The sequence below is a fragment of the Poeciliopsis prolifica genome, unplaced genomic scaffold (assembly GCF_027474105.1).
Source record: "Poeciliopsis prolifica strain line A6 unplaced genomic scaffold, Auburn_PproV2 SCAFFOLD001, whole genome shotgun sequence".
Classification (NCBI taxonomy): Eukaryota; Metazoa; Chordata; class Actinopteri; order Cyprinodontiformes; family Poeciliidae; genus Poeciliopsis; species Poeciliopsis prolifica.
Window position 1 is genome coordinate 12,208,625 of NW_026562376.1, and position 24,091 is coordinate 12,232,715.

General features: G+C 39.9%; 1 protein-coding gene across 10 annotated transcripts in view; it reads right to left on the reverse strand.

The window, feature by feature from the left end:
- Positions 1-108: 108 nt before the first annotated feature.
- The window catches only part of magi2b (membrane associated guanylate kinase, WW and PDZ domain containing 2b), a 94,649-nt gene continuing 70,666 nt past the window's right edge, over positions 109-24,091 (reverse strand). For 2 of the 10 annotated variants that reach the window (XM_055040329.1, XM_055040266.1), the window contains exons 10-23: positions 22,304-22,833; positions 20,935-21,103; positions 13,899-13,930; positions 12,379-12,559; positions 11,578-11,693; positions 10,287-10,479; positions 9,277-9,540; positions 8,639-8,824; positions 7,827-8,145; positions 7,317-7,340; positions 6,968-7,187; positions 6,674-6,817; positions 5,480-5,618; positions 109-3,829 (exon numbers count right to left, since the gene is read on the reverse strand). In XM_055040329.1, coding sequence (XP_054896304.1) covers positions 3,135-3,829; positions 5,480-5,618; positions 6,674-6,817; positions 6,968-7,187; positions 7,317-7,340; positions 7,827-8,145; positions 8,639-8,824; positions 9,277-9,540; positions 10,287-10,479; positions 11,578-11,693; positions 12,379-12,559; positions 13,899-13,930; positions 20,935-21,103; positions 22,304-22,833 — 3,212 coding nt within the window. In that variant the 3' untranslated portion in view covers positions 109-3,134. Of the gene's footprint in view, positions 3,830-5,078; positions 5,168-5,479; positions 5,619-6,673; positions 6,818-6,967; positions 7,188-7,316; positions 7,341-7,826; positions 8,146-8,638; positions 8,825-9,276; positions 9,541-10,286; positions 10,480-11,577; positions 11,694-12,378; positions 12,560-13,898; positions 13,931-20,934; positions 21,104-22,303; positions 22,834-24,091 lie in introns of all 10 variants that reach the window. The other 8 variants (XM_055040337.1, XM_055040311.1, XM_055040300.1 and 5 more) reach the window with 8 other exon arrangements.

Genomic DNA, 24,091 nt, shown 5'->3' on the forward strand with positions numbered 1-24,091 from the left:
GAAGATTTTCACTTTTTGTTTGCATAAATGCTAAAAAAACAAATCATTTGTAAACTCTTGGGACATTTTCTGACTATAAAACATTACAAAAGAGTCTCCAACAAAGTCTGTTTTACACCATGTCAAGAGTTTATTTGACAGTATTTCAGAATATCTTTCAGTAAACAAGTTTTTCGTTTTTTAGCAAAATGTAATATATCAGTACTGTCGCATTTCATAAAAATAGTTGTTCACGTCTTTGAAACTACAGTATCAATGATACAGTAAACCATATTTGTAGGAATACAGCTGTACAAGGTGAATATTACACAATTAACACTACACAATTATACTGGATCTCGAAGGGGGGAAGGGGAATATGAACTTGCCATCCTTCACAGATTTAATAAGCAGTTTTTCTTTTTTGTTTTGTGTGACATACAAACCCAGTCACAGCAGGCAGAGGGGCGGGAGGGGGGCTGGATGGAAACGGAGGGCTGGTTGACATGTTCTCTGAGCTTTTCTACATACGTACAGAAAACACATTTCTACTCCCTGGTGACGCGTTTGTCAGGGACCTCGCTAATGCACAAAAGAGACCCCCACAGTTCTGTCAGCGTGGAACCATCCAGACCAGGTTCGGCTGTGGATTAACATCAATCCCTGGGATCCTCGGTGTAAAAGATCTTACTAGTGACCCCAGAATGCAGGTAGCTTCACAAAGAGCACATTTCCAGCGGTTTTCAGGTCTGGTGTGGGCGTGCCGTCATGCTGTCCTCCGGTACTCAAAAGCTCCAGTGGTTCATTTTTAATAATCTTGCAGGAAGATTTAAATGGCATCCAATTGGAGAGCTGCAGGAGAAAACTGACATTCCCTCGAGCGTCTAAGTTTAAGAGCGGCGTGCCTCAACCGCGACCAAACCCAACGTTTGGTTATTAAACAAATATGTTTGTGTTTATGGGCTCACCATGGGCCTGCGACATTAATACAAACCTAATGTTTCCTTCGAGAGAAAACAAAAGTGAAACAGAAACCATGACCCACTCTGATGTTTGGCTCGTCTTGATAAACCGCTCCACATTACTTCAAGGAGGGGACGTGATGCTACAGGCTACATTTTTCTCCCCGTCAGAATCACTCGGGGGGGACAATTGCAATAATTGAGACGGCTGATCTTTACAGCTGTAGAGTGCATCCAGATAGATACTGCTTGGCGTTAACATCCGAAGCAAAAAAAAAAAAAAAACAGGCTCCACATCTCAGCCTGGTTCACCAAGTTCCCAAAAAACAAATCTCTGCATTAGTTTGAGTAAGGCACTCCGCCTCACCTCATAACCGTCGACCTCCTCCTCCCCTCTCCCACAGTGATGTGGTACACTTAGCACAGTTAAAAGGCATAGAAATAGGAGACTGGACAAAGTGTTCCTGTTGGGCGTCAAATGAATACACACAGCTTTATAACTCTGCACAATGACTGCATGGTTGAACTGCGATCAGGTTGAGTACGCAACTGAGAGAGGAGTCGTATGAGTTCTTACTAAGCCAAATGTTCTCAGTCATTTTGAAAGTGGTGAATTAAAAACATCCGATTCATCCTCCAGAGGTGATTTTCCCACAGAGCTCTTCAGAAAGACTGACGTGTCTGGAATCCATGCACACCAACACCGCCTCCCTTTGCGGCCCGGTTCAGAGTCAGTCTTTGATATGTCGATATGGACAAGGCCATGGAAACAGTGTTCCTAAAATACTGTCCCAGGATACTTTTTTTTTTTTTTAATCCTTAATTTGTACAATGTATCTAACTACAACACTGCCTCAAAAACACCCACAGGTTTGCTTTGAGTATACAAAATGTACATAATTTTCACATCTTCTTTACATTTACAGTATATATTTGTAGCCATGTAACATATGAATCAAGAGCTCCAGCTTCCTAGCTCTCTAACACTCAAAAATATTTTAATCTCCCATCTTCAGAGAGAGACAGAGCAAGAAGATGATTTTCTGTGCTGATGTACAGTAAGGAAAATAAGTATTGAGCATAAAAAAATCCTCAGTATGTATATGAATATTTCTGATGGGTCAATTATAAAAACCTGGATACCAGAAGTCACCAACAGCTCAAATAATCCATTAACACAATGAATTTAACACCAAATAGTGCATAAATTAGTTTTTAAGTGTAATAAATTGGAATGATACAGGGAACAAGTATTGAATACATGAGGAAAAGATACACAAAACACCTATAATCTGTCAGTATTTAGAAAATAAATCCTTCTCCTTATCAGAACAAACTAATTCATTAAAACGTTTTATATTTTGAAGGTGTTGTGCAAGATGCATGGCAGTTATTGTTGCAATATATACTTGACGGCTTTGGTTACAAACCAGACTTCTGAATTTTCCGGTCAGTTGGAAAAGTAATCCAGAATGTAATTTAACCTTAAACCAGGTCAGTCAAATGCTCCTTTTGCAAAGAGCTTAAAGAATAATCAGAGAAGTTATCCAAGAGCAAAGGGCCAAAGAGAGCTTAAGAAAGACCCACAATTAGGAGAAATGAGAACATTTATGTCCTCAACATATATTTTCTCTATGAATATTCACTACACAAGACTCCACTGCTGAAGAAAAAGCATGTCAAGACTTGTTGACAACTGGAACAAACAAACAAAATACTGGTGGCAAATCTGGTCAGAAGAGACCAAATTCACAGAACAATTTTAACAATTTGGTTCAATACTTATTCCCTGTGCATTTCACTTTTTTGCTCAGATTTCTCTTACTTTTTTCATGTGTATTGGTTTATTTTTTCTGTATTTGAGTCTGTTAGAAGTACTAAGAAAAATGGTGATGTGTTCAATACTTACTCCCCTCCCTGTGTACCTTCAGTCGGCCAGGTAAAGGTGTGAAGCTCCACACTTTAAAATGAGATTTGAGCAGCGCTCACATGTGAGGGTCCTTCATCATATTTTATAAAGTTTCTCCAGTCCTTAAGGTAGAGGGTGTAATAATCTTCTTGTATGAATAAAAATACATGTAAAAACAGACTTCATACGCAGGGTGGAGCAGAAATCAGGACAGTGAGATTGAAGGAAGATGCTTTCCTGGTGATGAGAACTGAACACAGAGCCAAACAGTGTGAGGATCCTCTCTACCTGCTCACCGTGGAGGTCCAGGACCTCAGGGTGCCAGGCAGCTTGTCGGGCCCAGGGATGTTCCAGGGCCCCGGGGAGGCAGCTGCGCTCCTCGCTGGAGGACCTTCGATGGTCTTAGAACGGCAGCACACCGCGCTGTGGCCACCGGCCTTCTCTTCTTCTCTGGGGAATAGATTCCTGGACATCAGCCGTTCCTGGAGGCCGACAGGTCCGTCTCCTTCTCCCGGAGACGCTCCGTTCAGATTCACTGTCACATACGGGTCCCAGGGTGAAACGCCGCCCGCTGCGTGTTTTTGCCGGCCCTTCCTCTCACAACAGGGCGAGCAGCTCTCCTTCTGCCTCTCTCTTCTGTCAGTGGACCTTCCCATAAGCGCTTTGTGAGACAAAACCCGAGGCGGCTTTTCGCCGGACGCAGGGTTCCCCTCTTCAGACCCCTGAAGGGTTCCCTGCCCCACGTTGACGCACTTCTGCTTAGTGGACCTGCCACCTATTGGCCTTCTAATGGAGCAGTGGTCTGTCAGCAGCGGAGCTTTGTCTGCCATGCACACTTTGGCCTCTAGATGGAGCCGATGAGGGGAGTCTGGGGATGAAGCTGGATGGGAGGGAAGTAATGGATTCAGATGTGGTTCCACGGTCACTTCCTGCAGGGCAAAGTGGGCTGTAGAAAGGGAATCCCAGGGGCTGGCACAGTCTGTCGCAGAGAGAAAATAATTTACAGGACCTGCATGAGAGTACATTACAGCCATCATGCACATGCAAACAGAGAGAAAATACAAGACTAGAGAAAAAAAAAGAACAAGCTGCATGCTTGAAGATATTACACACTTTCAGGTTGTGTGAAATATTTCACAACCCTCAGCATTCTGCAGTCTCATCAAAACATTCTGCACACAGATAAAGTTCTGGTTGAAAGCTTACATCCATTCATCAGAGCGTTTTGGGTGATAATCACACACATTGTGTTGAGTTAAATATGCTTCACAAATTCCTCCTCAGTCACAAACATTTTCTTTCTGGCATGATTCTGGGGCCTCTTCTTGACAGAACTCCTTCTTTAATTGTTTTGTTTTCTGTTTCTGAGAATATTTGGCAGAGCTTAATCTCATCCTGCTTTAGCTATGACAAACCCAGCTTTGTTGTGTTTGAGGTCATTGGTGAAACTCCCAACAGGACAAATTTCAACTATTCAGCTGTGGAGTAACTTGGAGAAATGCTGCTTGGATGATGCTGCCACCATCATGGTGACTGTTACAGTGTTCCTCGGTTTGAGAGCCTCGCGTCTTCCAATCGTTCTGTTCATTGCAGTCGAATTTTTCTTGTCTAACAATAAAACTTTCCTCCTCTGGGCTTTCAGTTCGTCTTTGTGACCAGTTTCAGATTTCAGGTGTGATTTTGAAGCAGGTGCTTCCTCTTTAGCTGCGACCTGCTTACTTTACATTGACGTTAAACTGGAGTCACTGCGGTGATCCAACATCAAAATGCTGACCTCAGCCCAATTGAGAATTTATGGACTCTGCTCAAGAGCCAGTTTGAAGCCAGAAAAACAAACTAATTTAAATAAATTTCACAATTTCTGCCAAGAACAATGGTCAAGTATGCAGACAGTATTAAGCCAGAAGCCTGCTGATGTCTGCAAAAAATTGTGAGTGAAGTGCAATTTGCTAAAGGACATTAATGGAAGTATTTATTTAAGGCTGGGATTTGAGAAAATTAAAACAAATGCACTCAGTTTTAAACAATCATTCCACCCTGGAAAAAGAACAGTTCAGTAAACGTGTGACATTATTAATACGGTATCAAAACCAGTAATGATTGTATGTAAACTTCTGGCCAGAAATTATTGGGCTGGTTTGTTAGCCAGGCATTAATGATCACATATGCATGCATGCAGAAAGCACACAGAGTAGTGTGTATGTTAAGACATGCAGTTTTCCACGAACCGTGTCCTTAGAGTGGCCCATTAGGAAGAAATAGGGGGAGCTTAGTGTGTCACCTTTCATACACATGGAGAGGTTGGAAGGTACCATTCCTGAGGGAAGGCAAGTAAAAGCCTAAACCAATCATTACTCACAGCAGATGGGTTACACTACATGAAGGATGTTACAGATGTACCCACAGTTAAATAAGAAATAGTTAAATATACGAGGATGAGTTTAATTTCAGACAAGAGAAGAGAAAAGCAAGAATAAAATGTAGCAAGTTATCAACGTTTGATTGGAAGTTCATCACCAAAACACAGAGAAAGCCTGGCAAGAATGGTGAAAAATGCATCTGTTGACAGAGAGGTCTGGTGGAAAGACGGAGCCGTTTAGGGGATTCTGTGTGTGCCAGGAGAACCCACCATATTCCGGGACCTGTCCGGTGCCCCTCTTCAGCAGGAGCCTGACCCGCCTGCCTCCCGCCTTTATGAGTTCAATGGCGCGGGCGTGAGTCATGTCCCGGGTGCTGTCTCCGTTAATCTCTATGATTTGGTCCCCCACCTACAACACACACACCCACACCCACACACACACACACACACCCACACACACACACACACACACACACACACACACACACACACACACACACACACACACACACACACACACACACACACACGGGAGAAGGTCCAGTCCTGTCAGCTTCTAGTTGGGCCTGAAAGTCTGGCTTTCTAACATAATCAGCCTTTGTGTTACTCAGAAAACTGTTTTATATCACTTAATTCAGTACCTTGAAAGTTTATTCACATTACTGGACTTTCTCACATTTTGTTGGATTACAACCACAAAAGATGTTCATAATGTAGATAATAGAGTTTAGAGGTGGACGATATGGACTTAAATGTTATTATGATATTTTGTAATACTGTTGTGATAACTGTAAAAATTATGGCATGACTGTATGACTGTGACTTGGTGGCACAACGTTCATAGCACCACAAACCCAAATATTATAAAAACATTCCCAGGTCAGGGATGAGATTGAAGAGATGTTTAACCTTTTATCTGAGTACACATGAAATAAGAAAAACTAACTTTTCAACAATATGTAGAAGCTTGTTTTAAGTCAATAATTTGTTAGCATTGATAAAGAAAAGTCCTACTTCCACTGGCAGATTGTTTGACTCATAAGATGGGAAAAATGTCATTTATAAGTGAAATAATCCACTAGTAAAACTAGGGCTTTTAAAGTAAATATTAAGGAATCAGTTAGTTAGTTTTGTTTTATTTCAAGTGTACTAAGATATTTTACCTAAAATAAAAGTAGACCTAAAACACTTGGTAAGATTTTGTGGTTTTGCCATTGCAGCATCAAAAAAAGATTCAACAAAGTATTGACTCTCATAAACAGAAATAAAAACATTTTTAGCACCATTTTTTTTTGTTTTTGTTCACACTTAATAATTATGCACCATTTTGAAATCGTCTTTTAGCTAATATCCCATAACAACTTGTGGAAGTTTGTTGTAAAGTGACAAAATGTGGGACAGTTCTAGGGGTGTGAATACTTGTGCGAAGATCTGCAACGATTACGATCTGAGTCGTTGTCTCACCCTCATCCTCCCGTTGCGGATTGCAGGCCCGTCCTCTGCAAGCCGCAGCACAAACAGGTCCATGCTGTACTCTCTGCCCCCACGAATGCTAAAGCCGAAACCCTTTGCACTTTTCTCCAGCTCCACCGTGAAATAATCATAGTCCTGGAGAACAAGTAAGAGAGCTCCAATTAACTACTGCATATAATTACTATTCCAAAAAGCAATAATCCTGATTGATTAATCTGCATTGCGTTACAAACCTGCATACAAATTTGAAGTCTATGAAACAGGGGCAGAGAGTTCTTGCTCTACCTGTGGTCTGAAGTCAGCAGGGATTCCCAGAGGGAACTGCGCTGCTGCAGGATGCTGCCTGAAGTCCAGAAGGCCAGGCGGGTGTCGGTAGTCCAGCGTCGGCGGCTGGCGGTAATCAGTGACCGGAGGGTGACGATAGTCCACAGGAGGTTGCCGATAGTCGGTGAATGGAGGGTGTCGAAAATCCGGTTTGACGTCCTGCCTTGCTTTTACCTCTGACCTGAAATGAAGGGAAATGAGCAACAAGATGATGACTGCGCTTTGTGTCACAAGGAGGAGAGTGGTGTTTTTAAGAATAGCCTCAGTGGAGTCCACTGGAGGTTAATCAGTAGAGAAATAACTAACATACCAGGAAAACGGTGGGTAAGAATTCCTGCGTGCGTGCAGATGGAGATAAAGGACGGAAATAAGAATTCCAGTTTTAAAGAATTTCCCAGTTCTTTTTTATAAAACTGGTATAAATTCACAGCTCTGGGAGTGCTACTCTGTGAGTCCTGGCCTGGGACTTACATACCTATCAAAGCAAGAGCTCACACTTTCATAGTTTTGACACGTAACACGGCCTGATTGCAGAGCTCCTGAATTATAGAACAGATACCGTATGGTAAATTATTCACTGACACCAGGCGCTAAGTGGTGTTATGCAACTCAGCCGGCCTGAGACCAAGACTCTGCCTGGGATGAAAACTGTCTGCAGTCACACGTTTTTCCCTGTGAACTTTATGGCATTCAAGAGGAAGAAGAAATTCTCTCCTCTGCACAAAATCTGTTTCTGTTCCTTGTGGAAATGTCATATCCTTTTCTTCCATTACCAAAGAACTTACTGACATACTGAACGCTTCTCTTCAGCCCAGCTCACCTGCCGTCATGGAGGTAGAGCTGCGGAGGAAGGCCAGAGGACTGGGTGACCGGGCTCTGCTGGGTTCCAGCTGGTGCGGGCTGGGAGGCTGCTGGTGCAGGAGGCCCACCCACCATTTGGTTAGTATGAGCTGCAGTCTGGCCGGGATGGACCGGTGCTTGACCCGGCTGCTGAGCCGTCGTTTGGCCAGACTGAGCGGCCATTTGGCTTGACTGGGCGCCTCCTTGGCTTGGCTGGGCTACAGGACTGGGCTGGGTCTGTGGGCTGTGTTTCTGGGTCATGGGGCTCTGTTTCTCTGAGTTGGGTCCAGACTGGGAACCTGGGACGGACAGACGGTTGAAACTAAATTTCATCCAAGCAGAGAAGCCAGGCTGAAAATAGAAAGAACACTCAAGAGGAGAAAGTATGTTAAATAAAGAAAATCCACAAAATTGTTGATTTAATACAATAAATGGTCTTTCAATAGCATTTGTCCTGAAACTTTGCACATTTTAGCACTTTACAACCACAAAATTCTGTGCATTTTATTCACATTTCAACACAAAAATTGCAAAGCAAAAACTGCGTTGCACTTTATTAGACCTCCTGGGTCAATACTTTATAGAATCACCTGTTACTGAAACTACAGCTGCAAGACTTTTTTAGTCTCTACCAGCTGTAAACATGGAGGGCATCAGGAATTTGACTAGGCCATTTGAACAAAAGGAAATGCTTTACTCTAAACTGTTGTAAGTTCAAGAGGTATGAAAACTTCTATAAAGTAACACACATTGTCTACAGAAGCTTAATAATTGAATAACATCTGGTCTTACTTTCTTCTGGTATGATGTGCAGCGTGACTGTGAGTCCAGCATCTTTGATGAGCTTGACAATGTCTGCGTGAGGCATGCTGATGATGGACTGTCCATTCACGGCCAGGATTCGGTCCCCCACCTTCAGCTTCCCGCATCTGTCTGCAGGGCTTCCCTCAATGATGCGTCCAATTTTGTGAGGCACAGCTAGAAACAGACAATAGCAAAGTTAAAGCCGTGAGCAGTTTTGAGGATGGAGATGTCAAAAGCTAAACATTAATATTTAGGGTTGTTTTATAGTCAAACCCCCCAGGTTGTGGAAACCAGCTTCGTTATAATTATATCTTCTTGCTAAAACACCCAGCTGTTGTTTGACATCATGCAAAGCTGCCAATAAATGTGAGGTTTGAAATGTTTTTTTTTTTTTTGCATAGTTGTTTAAAAATTGAAAATATCAGATCCAAAATAACATTTCAAGTTTTGAGAAGAAACACATGAAGTCCTGCTTTCAAAATACAAATGTAAGTAAAAGTATTGAGACATGTAATCCTGCTTTCAGACTTAAAATACGTCCTCTCCAAATATGGCAGAATAATCCCCCCATTATATTGCAGCAGAAGTCGATTCCTGGTGTTTGTGGGTCGTGACGATAAACTCACTGATGACTGTGGTGTTCTCCGGTCTGTTCAGGGAGCTGATGATGACGAAGCCAAAGCCCTCGTTCTCCTTGCGGTGAATGACCACGTCGCTGGTCTGCAGAGCGGACCCCTCCGGGGCTGAGGTTGCAGCTGGAGCGCTTGTTGTCACGGGGGCCGGTGCGGAGGCTGCGTCGCTGTGCGGAGAGCTGTGCTGCGTCGACACAGAACCGGGACTCCGGCCGTTCACCGGGCACGGCTCCCCTGTTGGGAACGAGAGGAAAAGAGCTACTGTAACTGTAAAACCAATCTGTCTGTTAACAATGCTTTAAAGTCAGACTGAAAATAAAATGATAAAAATGTTTCAGTTCGACGGAAGAGGATTAGGACCACCAAAAAAAAAAAATATATTCTGACTTTAATCCACAGTTAGAATTCTGAGATTAAAGTCAATATTCTTATGATTTGAAGAGGTGGGTAGTAACTAGTTACAGTTATGCAATTACATTTACTTTAGTATCTTTTTATAAAAAGAGAAAGTTACAAGCAACTTCAACGAAGAAAGAACAAACATATTTTAACATAATAACAGACACACATCTAAAGTTGATGTTAAAGTGAGACTTCCTGTTGGTACACAAGCTTTGTCCTTCTGATATTTTCTATGTTCAATACACACTATGTATTATCACGAGAGAACAGTACTGTTCTAATATACACAAAACATTTTATGGCAAGTTTTAACTTGAGAAACTTTTTTTTTAAATTCCTTCTAGATCAAGCCAATGAAAATTATTGATTCATCATTCGATGAATTGATTTATTGTGACAGGCCTACGTCTGGTTTCAAATCTACATGTTCGATCTCGTTCCACAGAAAAGGCTTGTGAGAGAAGAACATGCTGATCCTCAATGCAGCCCATCAGCATGAGTGTCTTGTCCAAGTCATATTTTTTAATCTGATGCCAATGAACTGAGCAGCTTGTCCTCCAATTTTAGTAAAAAGAAGTAGGAGAAATAAAACCTGTCCTCACCAGGCATCTGCACTCTCCTCCTCACAGTCAAGCTGACTTGACCGTTGCGGGCAGCGGCGTGCATCAAGTCAATGACGTATTTGTGCGGTTTCCCAGCAACCACGTTTTTATCCACTGAAATTAGCTCGTCCCCGGGTCGAAGTCGGCCGTCGCGCTCAGCGGGAGTGTTCTCTATTATAGCGCCAATAACAATCTGTTCAAAGACAATCAATATTAGCAGCGCAGATGAAGGTGAAGAAGACGAGCAGGAGGCAACAGTGCAGAGACACAAAAATGGAGGACCCTGGTTGACCTTTCAAATAATCTGCAGCCAAACTCTCTCAGTTTGCCACAGTCATGCTGTTTCATTAGCAAGGCGTTACCTTCAGTATGGGAGGCAGTGAGCGGTTAGAGAGTTAGTGTTGTAAATTACAGCATGTCTAAAAGATGCATCTCCTTGTCAAAATATTCATCCTCCTGAAACTTCTTCACATTTTGCCACAAACTTAATGTATCTTATAGGGATTATAGGTGATAGATCAACACAAAGCAACCAATAAAAAAATCTGAAAAGTCTAGAGCATATTTGCTTTCAGCCCTCCAGAGTCCAGACTTTGCAGAATCACTCTTTGCTGCAGTTACAGCTGCTGGTTTTTTGGGTTTTGCCTCCATCAGCTTATCGCATCCAGAGTCATCTTCTCCTCTTCCTCTTTTCCAAAATAATCCAGTCAGATTAGATGGGAGTGAATCTGTGAACATCCAAATCTAGACATAGACTCAGTTAGATTTATGTCCAGACATTGACTGGCCATTCTATTGAATACAAGCTTTGATTCAAACATTGTTTGATATCCCAGTATTTATTTTTATTGATATTCCCATAATCTGTCTCTTTTGGAATAAAGCATACCAACAGCATGATACTCCCACTTTCCAAAACATTTGGTCTAATGCCACTCGTTGCCAATGTTCTCAAGTTGTTCATATTTGTCAACAAAATTCTTCCACCTGAGCTGTGGATCTCTGCAGCTCCTCTTGAGCTACCGTGAGCCTCTCAATTGCTCCTCTGATTAAATGTTCTCCTCTGTCTGCCACGCCTTCATTACTGGTCCGGATGACCAGATAAAATCCCAACAAAATACATTTGAGTCTGTAGTCATAACAGGACAAAATGTGGCGAAGTATAAAAGGTGTGATTATATTTGCAAGGTTCTGGATGTCGCTGATAGAGTGTGTGGTGTAGCAGTAGATGGATGTAGGGGGAGTGTGGATGAGGTTAAATAAGTGTTGGTCCAGCCCGTCCCATACGAGCCTTGTCACGGGCGTCCGGACTCACAGCCTGCACGGCCTCGTCTCCCCCCAGGATGCGAAAGCCGAAGCCCGTTTTCTCCCTCAGCAGATGCACCTCCACCTCCTCGTACTCAGGACCTAAAGTTAACACACAGGCCATTTGAAAAAGCTCATGTTGCCATGTTGGCTTTAGGAGACAGAGGCAGCTTCTAATAACAAAAAATAATAGACTGATAGCAACACAAATGAATTTCAGGTGTAATAGAGTTTTTTTTAAGTGTTCCTTAAAGTAAAACAAATTCTTAAATTCATACAAGAAAGTGACTCCAAACCTATTAGTAAATAAGCCAATAAGACGTGTTGAAATGTGATGCAACACTTCCTAAAATATACCAAAACAAAGGCTTTTCCCTTGAGCAAAATATTTTTGAAAGTGCATACAAAGAGCAAAAAAGGGCATTGCCTTTCACATAACAAAGGCTGAACTGTGAAAAAAAGAAGTATATGAATGTGTTTACATGACTAAATGGGATTGAAGGTGGATGGTGATTTTTAACTGGGATAAGCAGGAATTCACTTTCACCATGTTAGTTTACATAGTAAGGGACATGTGGGGTAAAAAAGTCCAATCTGTAATATAATTTCTGGCCTTAAGTGGAGGATTGTCCTGCATGTCTGATGCGACGGGGTCAAAGGGTGAGGTAAGAACTATGACATGACGGGGGTTTTTTAATAGTTGTAAAGTGTTTACTCAAAGGAAGACATTTTTAGTTTTATAACATAGCATGTCTAAACTTTGGAGGTTGTGGCTTCCTGCACTTACGTCTGCTCTCATAGATGGCCCTCGATTTCTCATAAAGGTCGTAAGGGTCGGGTTTGTTCAGGTCAAACCCCTCTGTGGAGTCGGGTACAGATGTGCGGTGATGTGGTTGGTTTGGAAAGGGCGTGCCAGGCGGCAGAACCGGGCCGGATAGGTTTGTCTGAGGGCTGCCCTGAGGGTCCCACTGGTTGAATAGCAATAATAATAAAACACAAAACAGGAAACATTTCATTTCACTAAGCTATAATACACAGCTGTATTTTTAGGTCATCTTCACTTTGCTGTTATGCTTTTTAATTAGCCAGATTTTGTTTTTCGTGAGATAATTATTTTTGGGAGTCACTCCAGCTAAATATAATCAAGTGTTATTTCTGCACAAAAAAAGACAACTTAGCATCAAACTAATCTAAGTAGCACTTTTTGTAATCAGACGTATTTCATAAAGCTAAATTGCTCCTCTTTTAAGTGGAACTTATTTTAATTTTAAATGCGTAGTATTTTAGTGTCAGCAAGTTGATTCCTGACTAATTCTTGGTTGAAATTTTGAAATAAAGTGACCTGTCAGCTAGAGGATCATTCATTTTTCAGGTTTTCAATTACTTTTTTCAAATTTCCTAAAGAAAATTCATGTGCTGCAATTAGTTTCTTTTGTCCTTTACTTTCATTATTTTAATAACAGGTTGCACACTGTAATGCAAGGACTGACTTTCAAAGAGTTTAATTTTAAAAGATCTTCAAAAAATGTGAAACTTCACTGATGAAAGACATTTGGGAGTTCAGAAGAACAATGCTATAGTTGATTAGAATTTTTTTCTTTTTTTTAAATGTGCACAGGTTGCTATTGTTCATTTATTCATATTTTTATTCCAAAGACACATTAAAAAGTGATACCACAGATTTTTTGTGTTGTTAGTATTTCAACAAGTGTATCAAATGAAAACTAATCACAGGGAAATTAAAATAACTACAAGGCTAAATTCATTCAAAAACAGCAGGGAACATGAGGAAACATGCAAAACAAAGCAGGAAAATAATCCCCTGACCTCTGACATGCTAATTATGTGAACTAAATTTATTTAAATGTTTTGCTTCAGTGATTGTATTATACAGAGCCGTAAAAATGACTCTGTGGGTGATGGTAGATGTACAGATGATCAGACATTTATAAATATTCTTCTTTTAGACCTAAATGACGTGTATTTGTAAGTTTCTTATTAATTGGCATTTGCGTAACACTAATATAAAAAGGCTTTGCTTTAGCCTACATAAACAGAGTTAGCTAAAACTGATTGCTTTACTCTAGGTCTTTGGAATAGGCTTCAGAATATAATTAATCTATTCATACTTAAAAATTTGGCACAAAATGTGTAATTATTGTATTTAGTCTTATTTTTATTGATTTTTTTTCTTATCAGTCTTTTGTACATTTGCTTTCTTTCTATCTTTTCTTCTTTGAACTGTTGTGATTATGTTTTTAATTGTCATTATTAGTAGTATTTAGTTAGTTAGTAGTGGAAACGTACTTGTTTGGACGCCTTCCATGGGGCGATGTGACCTGTGGGGGAAAAAAAAGAAAAAAAAACTGCTTACAGAAAATAAACAGACACGATTTGTTCCAAAGTTACAAAACAAAATATACGTATAAATAAGTAGATAAGAGAGTGATAAACAAGCAAAACCCATTTTTTTGGAAAGTAACAAAATACCTCAGTGATGATTTTGAATTTGTGTCGCTTCCCCTAAACAATTTTTGCAGTTGCATTTGTTTTCAACATTTTTACATCATTAGCTGTAGGCCCGAAGCACACACTCCCAACCATAAGCACACACACTTTTCTCAGCAAGTCGCTTTTCATCTGGATGAAAGAAGCAGAAAGAGCTATATCACAACAACACACCCATGAACACAGCTCCCTTGTGACTCTGAATCTAAGGGATACAGTCCATTTGTGCTGCTAAGCCCCAAATACATACATTTAGATGTGCAGCAGCTGCCTTGTAAAAGATCCCACTGCATCTGAAACTCCACTCACATGGACTGAAATACATAAACTTCCCCCTACAGCTCCACTCCTGCATGAATCCTGTAGCTGAGATGGGTGCCTGTATAAAATTCCTCGGAGAATTCAAGTAGTTAATATTTATTAAGTTTATGACATTTCACGAGAAATGTCAGGGAGCACTAAGAGGAATATATTTCTGGAAGGACTCTCCGACTACATCTGCTTGCACTGACGCTACATTCCAGCTTCATCCTGTAAAATCAGCCAATCACTTGAGAAATAACTTGTCACCTACAGAACAAAAGGCCATTGTCAGTTTGTTTTGCTATTTTCTTGTAAATTGTTATCTAATTAAAATATAAAAGCACACAAAGCAAACTCATCAGGATTCCTGATTCATTTTAAGGATTTCTTTTCTTCAAATGTGTTTTACTTGTGTTTTGTGAACTGCAGAACATCGTTTGATCTGCACAAATGAGAAGGAATAAGAAGGTTGAGAACCGAGCTGGATTGGACAGATTTTATTAATACGGATATAAAGATTAAGCTCTAATAAATAAATGTTATTTGTGGCCATATGTGTCTTGGACTGTCACCTTGTCTCATTTTAAATTTGGTTCATAAATAACCTCAACTTGACCCAAAAACCTCATTCACTCAGTTCTATTGAAATTACTTTTCAAGTCCTGATAAGTAATTTCAAGTTTCCTGCATCACCTGCGTAAAACAGCTGCTCAGAAGACAAAAACAGAGAAGCTGCTCAGTAAAGTTTAGGTACTCATAGATTGCCTACTTTGATAAATTTATATTGGAGCATAATTTTAGAAAAAAAACAGGTACACTGATGACGCCAAGAGTATCATTTCTTCAATGTTTCCAAAGAGTGCAAAATTAAAATGTCCTTTCAAACATCCCAGTTTGATGTTTTTGATCATCGCTAGTAAAAAATGTAGAACACTTGAATAGTTTTTTACCAAACAAAGATTCTCTAAATCACATTTTAAGACGTTTGAAAAATTTATTGCTTTTGTGAAAACACAAAACGGCATTTTCAGAACCACCTGAAAGTGAGTCATTCTCAAACGGTGTAATACATGCAAGTCAAACCTTCCCTGAATTATTCTACAATTAGGCTTTTACTCTGTTAGTGAAAACAAAAAATATGGATTCTTCTTTTCACAAAATTATTCATGAAACCTTGTCTCGTCTTGTGAGCCCAAAATAATTAGCATAATGGATTGTCTTGTTCCAGGATGTTCATCAACACGTCTAATTTAAGGTGTTAAGAGCCTGAAATAGCGAAGCAGCAGCAGAAAGTCAATATGATGATGTAAAAGCTTGAGCAATGATGACAGCAGCTCAGTTTACATTTGAATATCAATGTCATTGCACTACTTATCTAGATCTGATCGTCATTTAGGTGAGATTGTTCTGATGAACAGAGAAATCAGCTGATGAGGATCCAGTCGAACACCCAATAATCCGTCACTATTCCAACCAAATAACGAAGCAACCTGGTGCTAACAGGCTGTACTGACAACGCCGCTGCTGGGGTGAAGGTTATTACTAAGTGAAGCAGAATAAATGTCAGCTATTATTCTATCAGGTGCTTTACATTAAAGCACAGAGACTTTTAAAAGGAATCACATTTTCTCTGGCATGTTGAGACATGTCTGCTGTTTGTTCTGGCAGAGAAAAGACAAGACAGAGTTAGACTTTTAGGAGATATCAAGACAATCAAACAAATTAGAGCATCAAATGTGACAAAAACATCCAGGTTTTGGAAATTTTGCTACTTTTGGAAAACACAGCAAGATCAATGTTTTATTTATGCTAACGTGATGCTAAAGCCAGATTGAAACAAACAAGTCATTTCAGCTTAGATTTTTGTATTTTGTGAAATTCATTAACCAGCTGCAGGTTTCTACTATCATTGTTTTGTCAGAGAAATCAAAAGTTTACAGAAAAGGGAATGCAATCGATGAATCAGTGTCTCCTAGATTTTCTTGTCTCGTGAGAGTTAGTTTGTATCCATCTCATCTACGTCACAATTTACTGTTGGCTCTTTAGCACTGAACAGGCACATGAATATTATAACATGGTTTTAATGACACATTTTTGATAATTATCGAGTCACTAAGTCTTGCATTTCATCCTTTTCAAAAAGAAGAGTAGTAAACAAATGATTTTATTCTTGGTTATGAATTTACATGTTTTTCTCTTTCCTACTGTTTGCTTGACCTCTTGTTTGAAATAAATGCACAAAATAAATACAAACGACTATTGAAAAAGGTGAATAATCAAATCTTTTGCCTGTTCTGACAGAAATTAGTCAGAAGCCAAATTTTTGTTACAAACATTAAAGGGAAGGAGAAAGAAGACGAGCAAGGTTTTCTATGAGTTGTGCAGATGAACGTGAGTTCAGAGAGCGCTATCCGTGGTGCTGAAGTGATTCGGTGACGCTGGAGCTCGGCGGGCAGCTGGGAACGATAACTGCGTTCAGCAGGGAATACTGGCCTTCAGGAGGCTTTAAGGAATTCTAATAACTCATTCTCAGGAAACTTTCCTTAACGATTCAACGAACAAAATGACTATCGGCCACGAGTTAATTGTCCGTTCAGATTAAAGAGGAACATTGTCCTCACAGTTGCATGTCAGCTTAATTTAAATGCAAATACAATTCACCAGCATATGTGCGGGGTGTGTGGCACGCTCACGCGAATGCTGATGAATTACAAATGAATGACTTCCAGAGAGCCATCGTGTGGCTTCCCTCACAAGTCAGCGGTCAAGCCGTCTGGCAGGCTGGGCCTCACAGACTCGCCCGCTGGGTTCTGGATGAACTTCAGGTTCGCTCCGATTGGCTCAGCAGCTCGGCACTTTCTCCTTTCACTCTGTCTTCAAACGCATCCTGACTGGTGGTGCAAATCGCTTCAGATATGTGGTTGGCTCGTATTTGGTCTGGGATGTCAGGGGACGGAGCTGCAAACATGACCAGAGCTCAGCAGAACGCTGGCAGAGCGCCCGCGCTACGGCGAGGCAGTCACACAGAAACACCCAGCCACACATGAAGAAGATCAACAGAGGGTCTCTGTTCTAAAACGCAAAACAGCAACACTGTGAAGTTTCAGGATGTCATCGTTTTTTTGTTTGTCACTAAATAGTGATCAGCAGATAAACTCCAGCAGAAACATGAATGGTTGTAAAGAAGTTCCTTTCGTTTCAGGCTCGACTCTCCACAGAGTGCAGGTTTCTTAAGTCTCCATGTGAAAAATAAAAATCTTTACTTGACGAATTCAAAGTAGAGATGGAGACATTGCCATCATTACTTTTGTTAAGTTTCTTATGATTTACTTTGCTGCAACAATTACAACCGCATCAGCTTTCAGCTGCATCTCTGGCTGCTTTGTGCTCAGTTTTGTTCTTGAATGATGAAGTTTTTATTTCAAATATTTCTGGATTTCAGTCATGAAAACTAATCAAACTAACCTGAACACATCAGAAAATGAATTATGATATATGCCCTTTAAGATTTACATGAGTAACTTCAGTAAATTAGCGAAATAGTTTAACAACATACTTATTTGCTTAAGTTAGAACTAAAAACCTAAGTCGATTAAAAATAATCTGTGTTGGCTCTGAAATGTAAGTCTATGGCGTTTACAACAACGCACACTATATAACAAGATATAGTGATATAAGACATAAATAATCTAAACATATTCTAGACTATTAGACTTTAATATGGGATGAATGAATCAAGACTCCAAGAACTTGGAGAAACCTGGATAAAATTTCTCTTTAGGATTCATCACAGCGTTAAGTATAAACGATTTAATATTAACTATAATTTATGAACCAATAAATGCACATATGTATACACAGACTGAAACCTCAAAACAAGTCTGCAAGAAAATGAAATATCTTTAAAAATCTGATATTAATTTGCTTTTTCTTATCTTTGGGAATTATAAATTTGACTGTGAAATAACACTGCATTCCTTAACCCACCACCAGGGGGCAGACACCGGCTCTGCTAATTAGAAGATGCTCAGGCAGCATGACATTAGCTCTGTGTTGCTCACGTCTACATGTAACCATGCAGCTGCACACACTGCTGCATTTTCTGCTTCTGCAGGAAACATTAGAATCATTTGTTCTCATCTCATCATTTTAATTAGCTCTAATGCAGCCGGAGTACAGAGTGTTTGGTTCATGTTGGGTTTGCTCTGCTGTGCAGAAGTTTGGCGCTTTAATAACTCTGCCGTAAAATAAGCGAACCAGCTCTTACATCAGGTGTTAGTATCGCTGAGCGCTCATGTCTTTGATGGCTTCTCAAAGTCTAAATAATAATTCCAGTCACACATTAATTAATTAAACCTGAGATGCATGTTAGACTGATTACTTTTATCCCTAATTAAATACAATCCATGAAAAGAGTGATGCAAACAAGAGTCTACAATTTACCCCTGTATTGTTCTGATACCATCTGAGAAACAATGCAAATGAACTTCTCTCCCGGCAGTCAATCCCAGAGAAACCAAAGTCAGTGGGAAAACACGAATTATAGAAAAGAGATTGCTTCTTGGTGTTTTAACTCTGGAGTTTGTGTATTGCTCCACAGATTCCTCCCTGTGTGGTTAAAAATGTGTTTGTCAGATAGCCAGAGGCTGAATGTTATCAGCAGATTAAGGAAATCACCAAGTCAAATTCTGACCTTTGACCAGAGCATCTTTTGTAGAATCGGTGCGAGTGCACATGCCAAACAAATAAAGTCGATGAGTTTAAGTTTCTTTGGAGGAAACAGAAAAGAATGGTCAGAATATTTCCTTTAAGCTTCTATGCAGTGAAAACCTGTTTTCCCTTGAAATATTTCCAAAGAACGATCAAAGTCTCATCTTTGTTTTATGCTTAGATTGTTGTTCAATGTGCAGAATATCTTAAAGACCATTCTGTGCAAGAGCAGCTCATCACTTTGTGTTCTTGTCTCGTTTCAAATATTCCCAACCCAGCATCACACCATGATGGACCTGAACGCAGAAACAAAAGATCAATGTTGCATGAGTCCAGTCGGCCAAGTTCCTGCACAACTCTCGGAAGTCTGTCTTTGTGAGCTCTGCAGGGGATTTAGGCTCAAAACATTTCCTCATAACTACTGCGGGAAGGTTCCTATACATTGTTCATGTCCAGATTCCACACTTTCACGCATTTCTAGGAAACTTCTCTGTTAATTTATTTACTCTGAATGCTTCTGTTAGGGTCACAGTTTAAATTAAAAAATCTACAAAAACCAGAGGAAGGGATGAAGGAACAATTAGCAACAATTAGACACATTAAAAGGGTTTGGGTCTGGAAAGCATTGAAATTGTGTTTTGGAGACTTTTTCCAGAGAGCAGAGGAACCGAGTGCGATTATCATAAAGATGGTTTCTCCTTGTGGGACTGAAACTGCTTTCCTGACAACAACAAAGATACTTTAACTCCCACTGCAGCTATCCAGCTTGTTTTACATTTAATATTCTGTATCTTTAAACAGCCACTACAACATGACAAGATTAATAAAGCCCAAGCAGTCACAATGCATTTGATAAATTCTCTCAGCAAAGCTGCACAGACAAAAAAACAACAATCTATTAATTTTACAGGAGTTTATTTCTCTTGATCAATACAACTAAATGTTTTGAAGAACTTTATGTATTGTTCTTAGGAATCAGTAATCTCAATTATTTAATATTGCAGAGGCAAAATCTCATTTACAGACTTTCAGACAGTCTAAATAAAAAAAGCTTCAGAGACTCGAATGTGTAAAAAAATAAGAAGTTGTCAAAATGATCCTAATCAAACTGTATTTTGCTCTCACTGTTACCTCTGCTTGACTCCTCTCTCGCAAAGCAGCAGCTGGGGTTGAAGACGCTCCATAAAATGATGCAGGAGGATCACAAGCCAGCACATATTTAGCTGTAAGATGCTCCAGATCTGGACTCTTTCCTAATTTTGCTAAAGTCATCTTGGCATATGAAATCTCCAAAGCAGCCAATTGTGATATTATTTGGTGTTCTTCTTTCTTCCATCATTCCCCCTTTTGTCAAAAACAGATTAAATACTCAAAAGTTGATGGAAAATCAAGAAAATGTAACATTTTATGTCGTATGAAGTCAACCTCCCACCTTTAAGATATTAATAAACAAATCTAAAAACTTATGTCTATGCTTTTTAACCCTTTACTAGAAATTTTGATCTTTAATGATTTTGAGTTGAATATTGATGTGACATATAGAAACTCTTTTGCAGCAAATGCATCTTTCCATTTTACTGTCATATATCCTGTTTTGTGTTCACATAAAATGCCAATAAAAATGATTGAGGCTTATGTTTGTAACGTGACAAAGTGCAGAAATATTCAAGGAGTGCGAATAAGTTCGTAAGGCGACGTCCCAAATTTCAAGACTCTGTGAGGGAGGAACGTTCTTCAGGGTATGAAAAGAAGCAGTATTTTATTTGATCATTAATGAGTCGAAAGCATAAACTAAAAAGAAAACCCTTCTGATGAGTCTGACCTGTTCCTGCTCTCTGTATGAGGAGTGTTGCCTCTGCGCCCACTGGACACTCTTTGAGCATCTCCACCACTCGTCCGTGTCCCGCTGACGCCACCGGCTGCTGGTTCACCTCCAGGATCAGGTCTCCTTCGATCAGGCCCGACGCGCCTTGAGAACCAGGCTCCAACACCTGCACCCCGGCAGCAACACATCCGCCATCACTTGCTTGAAATGTGTTATTAATACGAAGCAGCTAACAAAAATACCCGATCCGCATCAGTCGTGGTCCTCAGAGCTCTCTGCTCTGCATGTTTTACATCTTTTCCCGCTTCATCACACCTGGTTCAAACAAGAAACATGAAGTTGAATCTGATGAGAAGGTGCTGAGGTGTCAAGGTGTGCTGGAGCTGGAAAACATTTAAAACATGCAGGGCAGTGGAAAATCCTAAATAATCAATTAATTTCCCCCATCTTCGCAGAAGAACATTTGATCGGACCATCAGAGATGCTGCACAGAAGCCGGGAGAGGAACTTATTTCTCCAGGAAAAGTTACAAACTATTTATTAATCTTCACTCAGCAAATTACTGCTATATATCTGAAATATTATATAGAAGAAAAAGCCAACCACCTATGTACATTTTCTCATTTAAACAGAAATAAAATGTTATCTGCTTTACCTTCATTGTATGTTTGGATGTGATTGGAGAGTTTTTTGAAAAAGAAAACTGTCATTGTTTGAACATACTCAGAAATAAATCTATATTTTACAGCATTTTCTCCTAATGCAAATAAAAAATAAATAAAAAAGGCTGGGAAAATCTATATTTTAATGTCAGACCAATTAAAAAAATAATTGGTATACTGAAGTATTTTTGTAATTTATGCTTAACAGTTTTTTCCCCACTGTGTTACTTAATTTATTAAAACAGATAATATACATAAAACAGAAAAAAAAGTTTAAAGAGAAGTAGGTTTTAGTGATTATTCACAGCTAAGCAGCAAATCTAATAAATAATGCAATGAAAGCACTTTTTTTTCTGCAGCCAGGTTTTAAAAGTATGATGGTGACAGTTTTTATTTATTATTTTAAATTCAAATTGTCTAAAATATATCCTTGTTATTTCAGGCTATCTTAGGTGTAATTATCTTTACTTACTTGGGTTTCTTCACCAAATCAAAGGCAACTTTTTATTTTAACTCTGCTTTATGTTTACTCATAACTTCATAACTATCTTATACTTCACTCGATGTTTCAGAAAGTTCTTGAGAAGGAAGACTTTAATCTCAATTGGGTAATTCCTGGTAATATTAAGTCATAAAAGAATCTAATAATATTTGAATAATAAAGAATATTAAAGGAACTAAAAGAAGGAGATGGTACACATCACCTGCTTAACTCGCTGCCCGGTCGGACTGTCTGCGATTGTGAACCCGAAACCTTCTGCACCTTTCACCATCGTCACTGTCAGCAGCTCTGGTCCTTGTCCTGTTGCCCCTGCAACACCAGCTGCCCCAGACGAGGCCATCGAGACATTATCATCGCGCGGCGTGTGTGCGGAGGCCGAACCGGGCGTGGTGGGCGGCAGCGACGAGCCATCCAGGTGCGTGTCCCCGGGGTGAGAGGCTCCGGCCTGCGCCAGAGCCTGAGGGGGAAGCTGGGAGCTCAGCGACAGATACTCCAGGTAGGGGTCGTAGCTGCCGCGCCCGTTCACCACCAGTGGGCGGTGCTCCAAGCCGATGGGCGTGAGGGAGGCGCTTGCTGCAGCGTTCGGGTCCTCGGGGTCGAAGGGCAGCGGATATCCTCGACAGAGCACGAGCGTAACACTCTGACCAATCGGCACGGACTGGAAGAGCTTCACAACATCAGCGTGAGTCGTGCCGAGCACACAGATGTCATTAATGTAGACGATGACATCCCCTGAAGAGGAAGGAAAGAAGATGAGAGCAGCTGTAGTCACACTGGAGGCAGTTTTATGTCTCACAAACCACAAGCTTTAGTGTCAGTGCTTCGGTGTGACACACTGTGCTCTGAAAAGTACAACTTGTCACAGTCTGTTGCCATTAAGTCTCCGTGGGATCAGAACAGGAAGCAGCGGAACACAGAGGAAGTAGACTGTCCCTTGAAAGAGCCACAAAGGAACATCGTATCACCTGCCTGCTGCTGACGGTGATCTACTGCAGCTGAGAGGGACAGACATTTAAGGACTGAATGAAAGCAGCAAACATTTGCAGAAAAATGGCCTCCACTGAAAAAGGAAATCTAAAGACCTCTACAGAGTCAGAACAATTAGAGACAAACTCCTTTTAATGGTTCAGAGAGAATGTTAGTCAGTTGTTGTCAATGGATAAAGAACAAATTCATATAGATATTGTTCCTTGTTAAAAAACTTTAAATTATAATATTTCTACCTCAAAAAAGTATTTGTTGGCTAGTAGAGGAGCACCATCTCTTGCTCTCTGTTTACTTCTGTAACGTGTTCAGCTCTACAGAAAAACCCTCAGGTAATTTATGCTTTTCTTCTGTTGAAATAGTACATTTTTGATAAATTACTTCTGTTAATATTTCTTTGTTTACACTGGTCATTGTTTGTCCCTTTGTTCAGATCCTGGTGCTTCCAGGACAGTGTGGGAGGCACTGAACTGGATCACTGTGTGGAACCAAATTGATGTTTTTTGTTTCTGTACAGCATTGCTTATTCTCTTCAAATGCTTATTATAGCAAAGCTTATTTTACTTTGCAAAACATATATTTGTGTAAATAAAGTTCATATATTTGGTTAATAATCTTATTCCTGTTTCATTGTTTAATTTTGTTTGATTTATTATGTTTTTTTTTTTTTTAAAGAGCCTAATAAGTTACAGGTTTCTTTTCTGTATAAAACCAAAACAACTGAGAGCCAACTACGGCAGAAATGAAAATGTCAGAAAATAAAATCCACTGAAAAGAAACTCATAATAATACAGTAAATTTGGTCAGCCAGGGAAGGTTCATGATGGTTCAGTGCTTTCTCAATTTGATGATAATGGCTCTCATTGCGGTTTTACGCAAAACCTAACAAATGTCTCTATCAAGATATCCACACTAACATATTAAAATGAACTTTTGTTCTTGAATAAATTTAGATTATGAAAATCACTTCTTTCCTACCTTATACTATTTCAGGTTCTATTAAAGT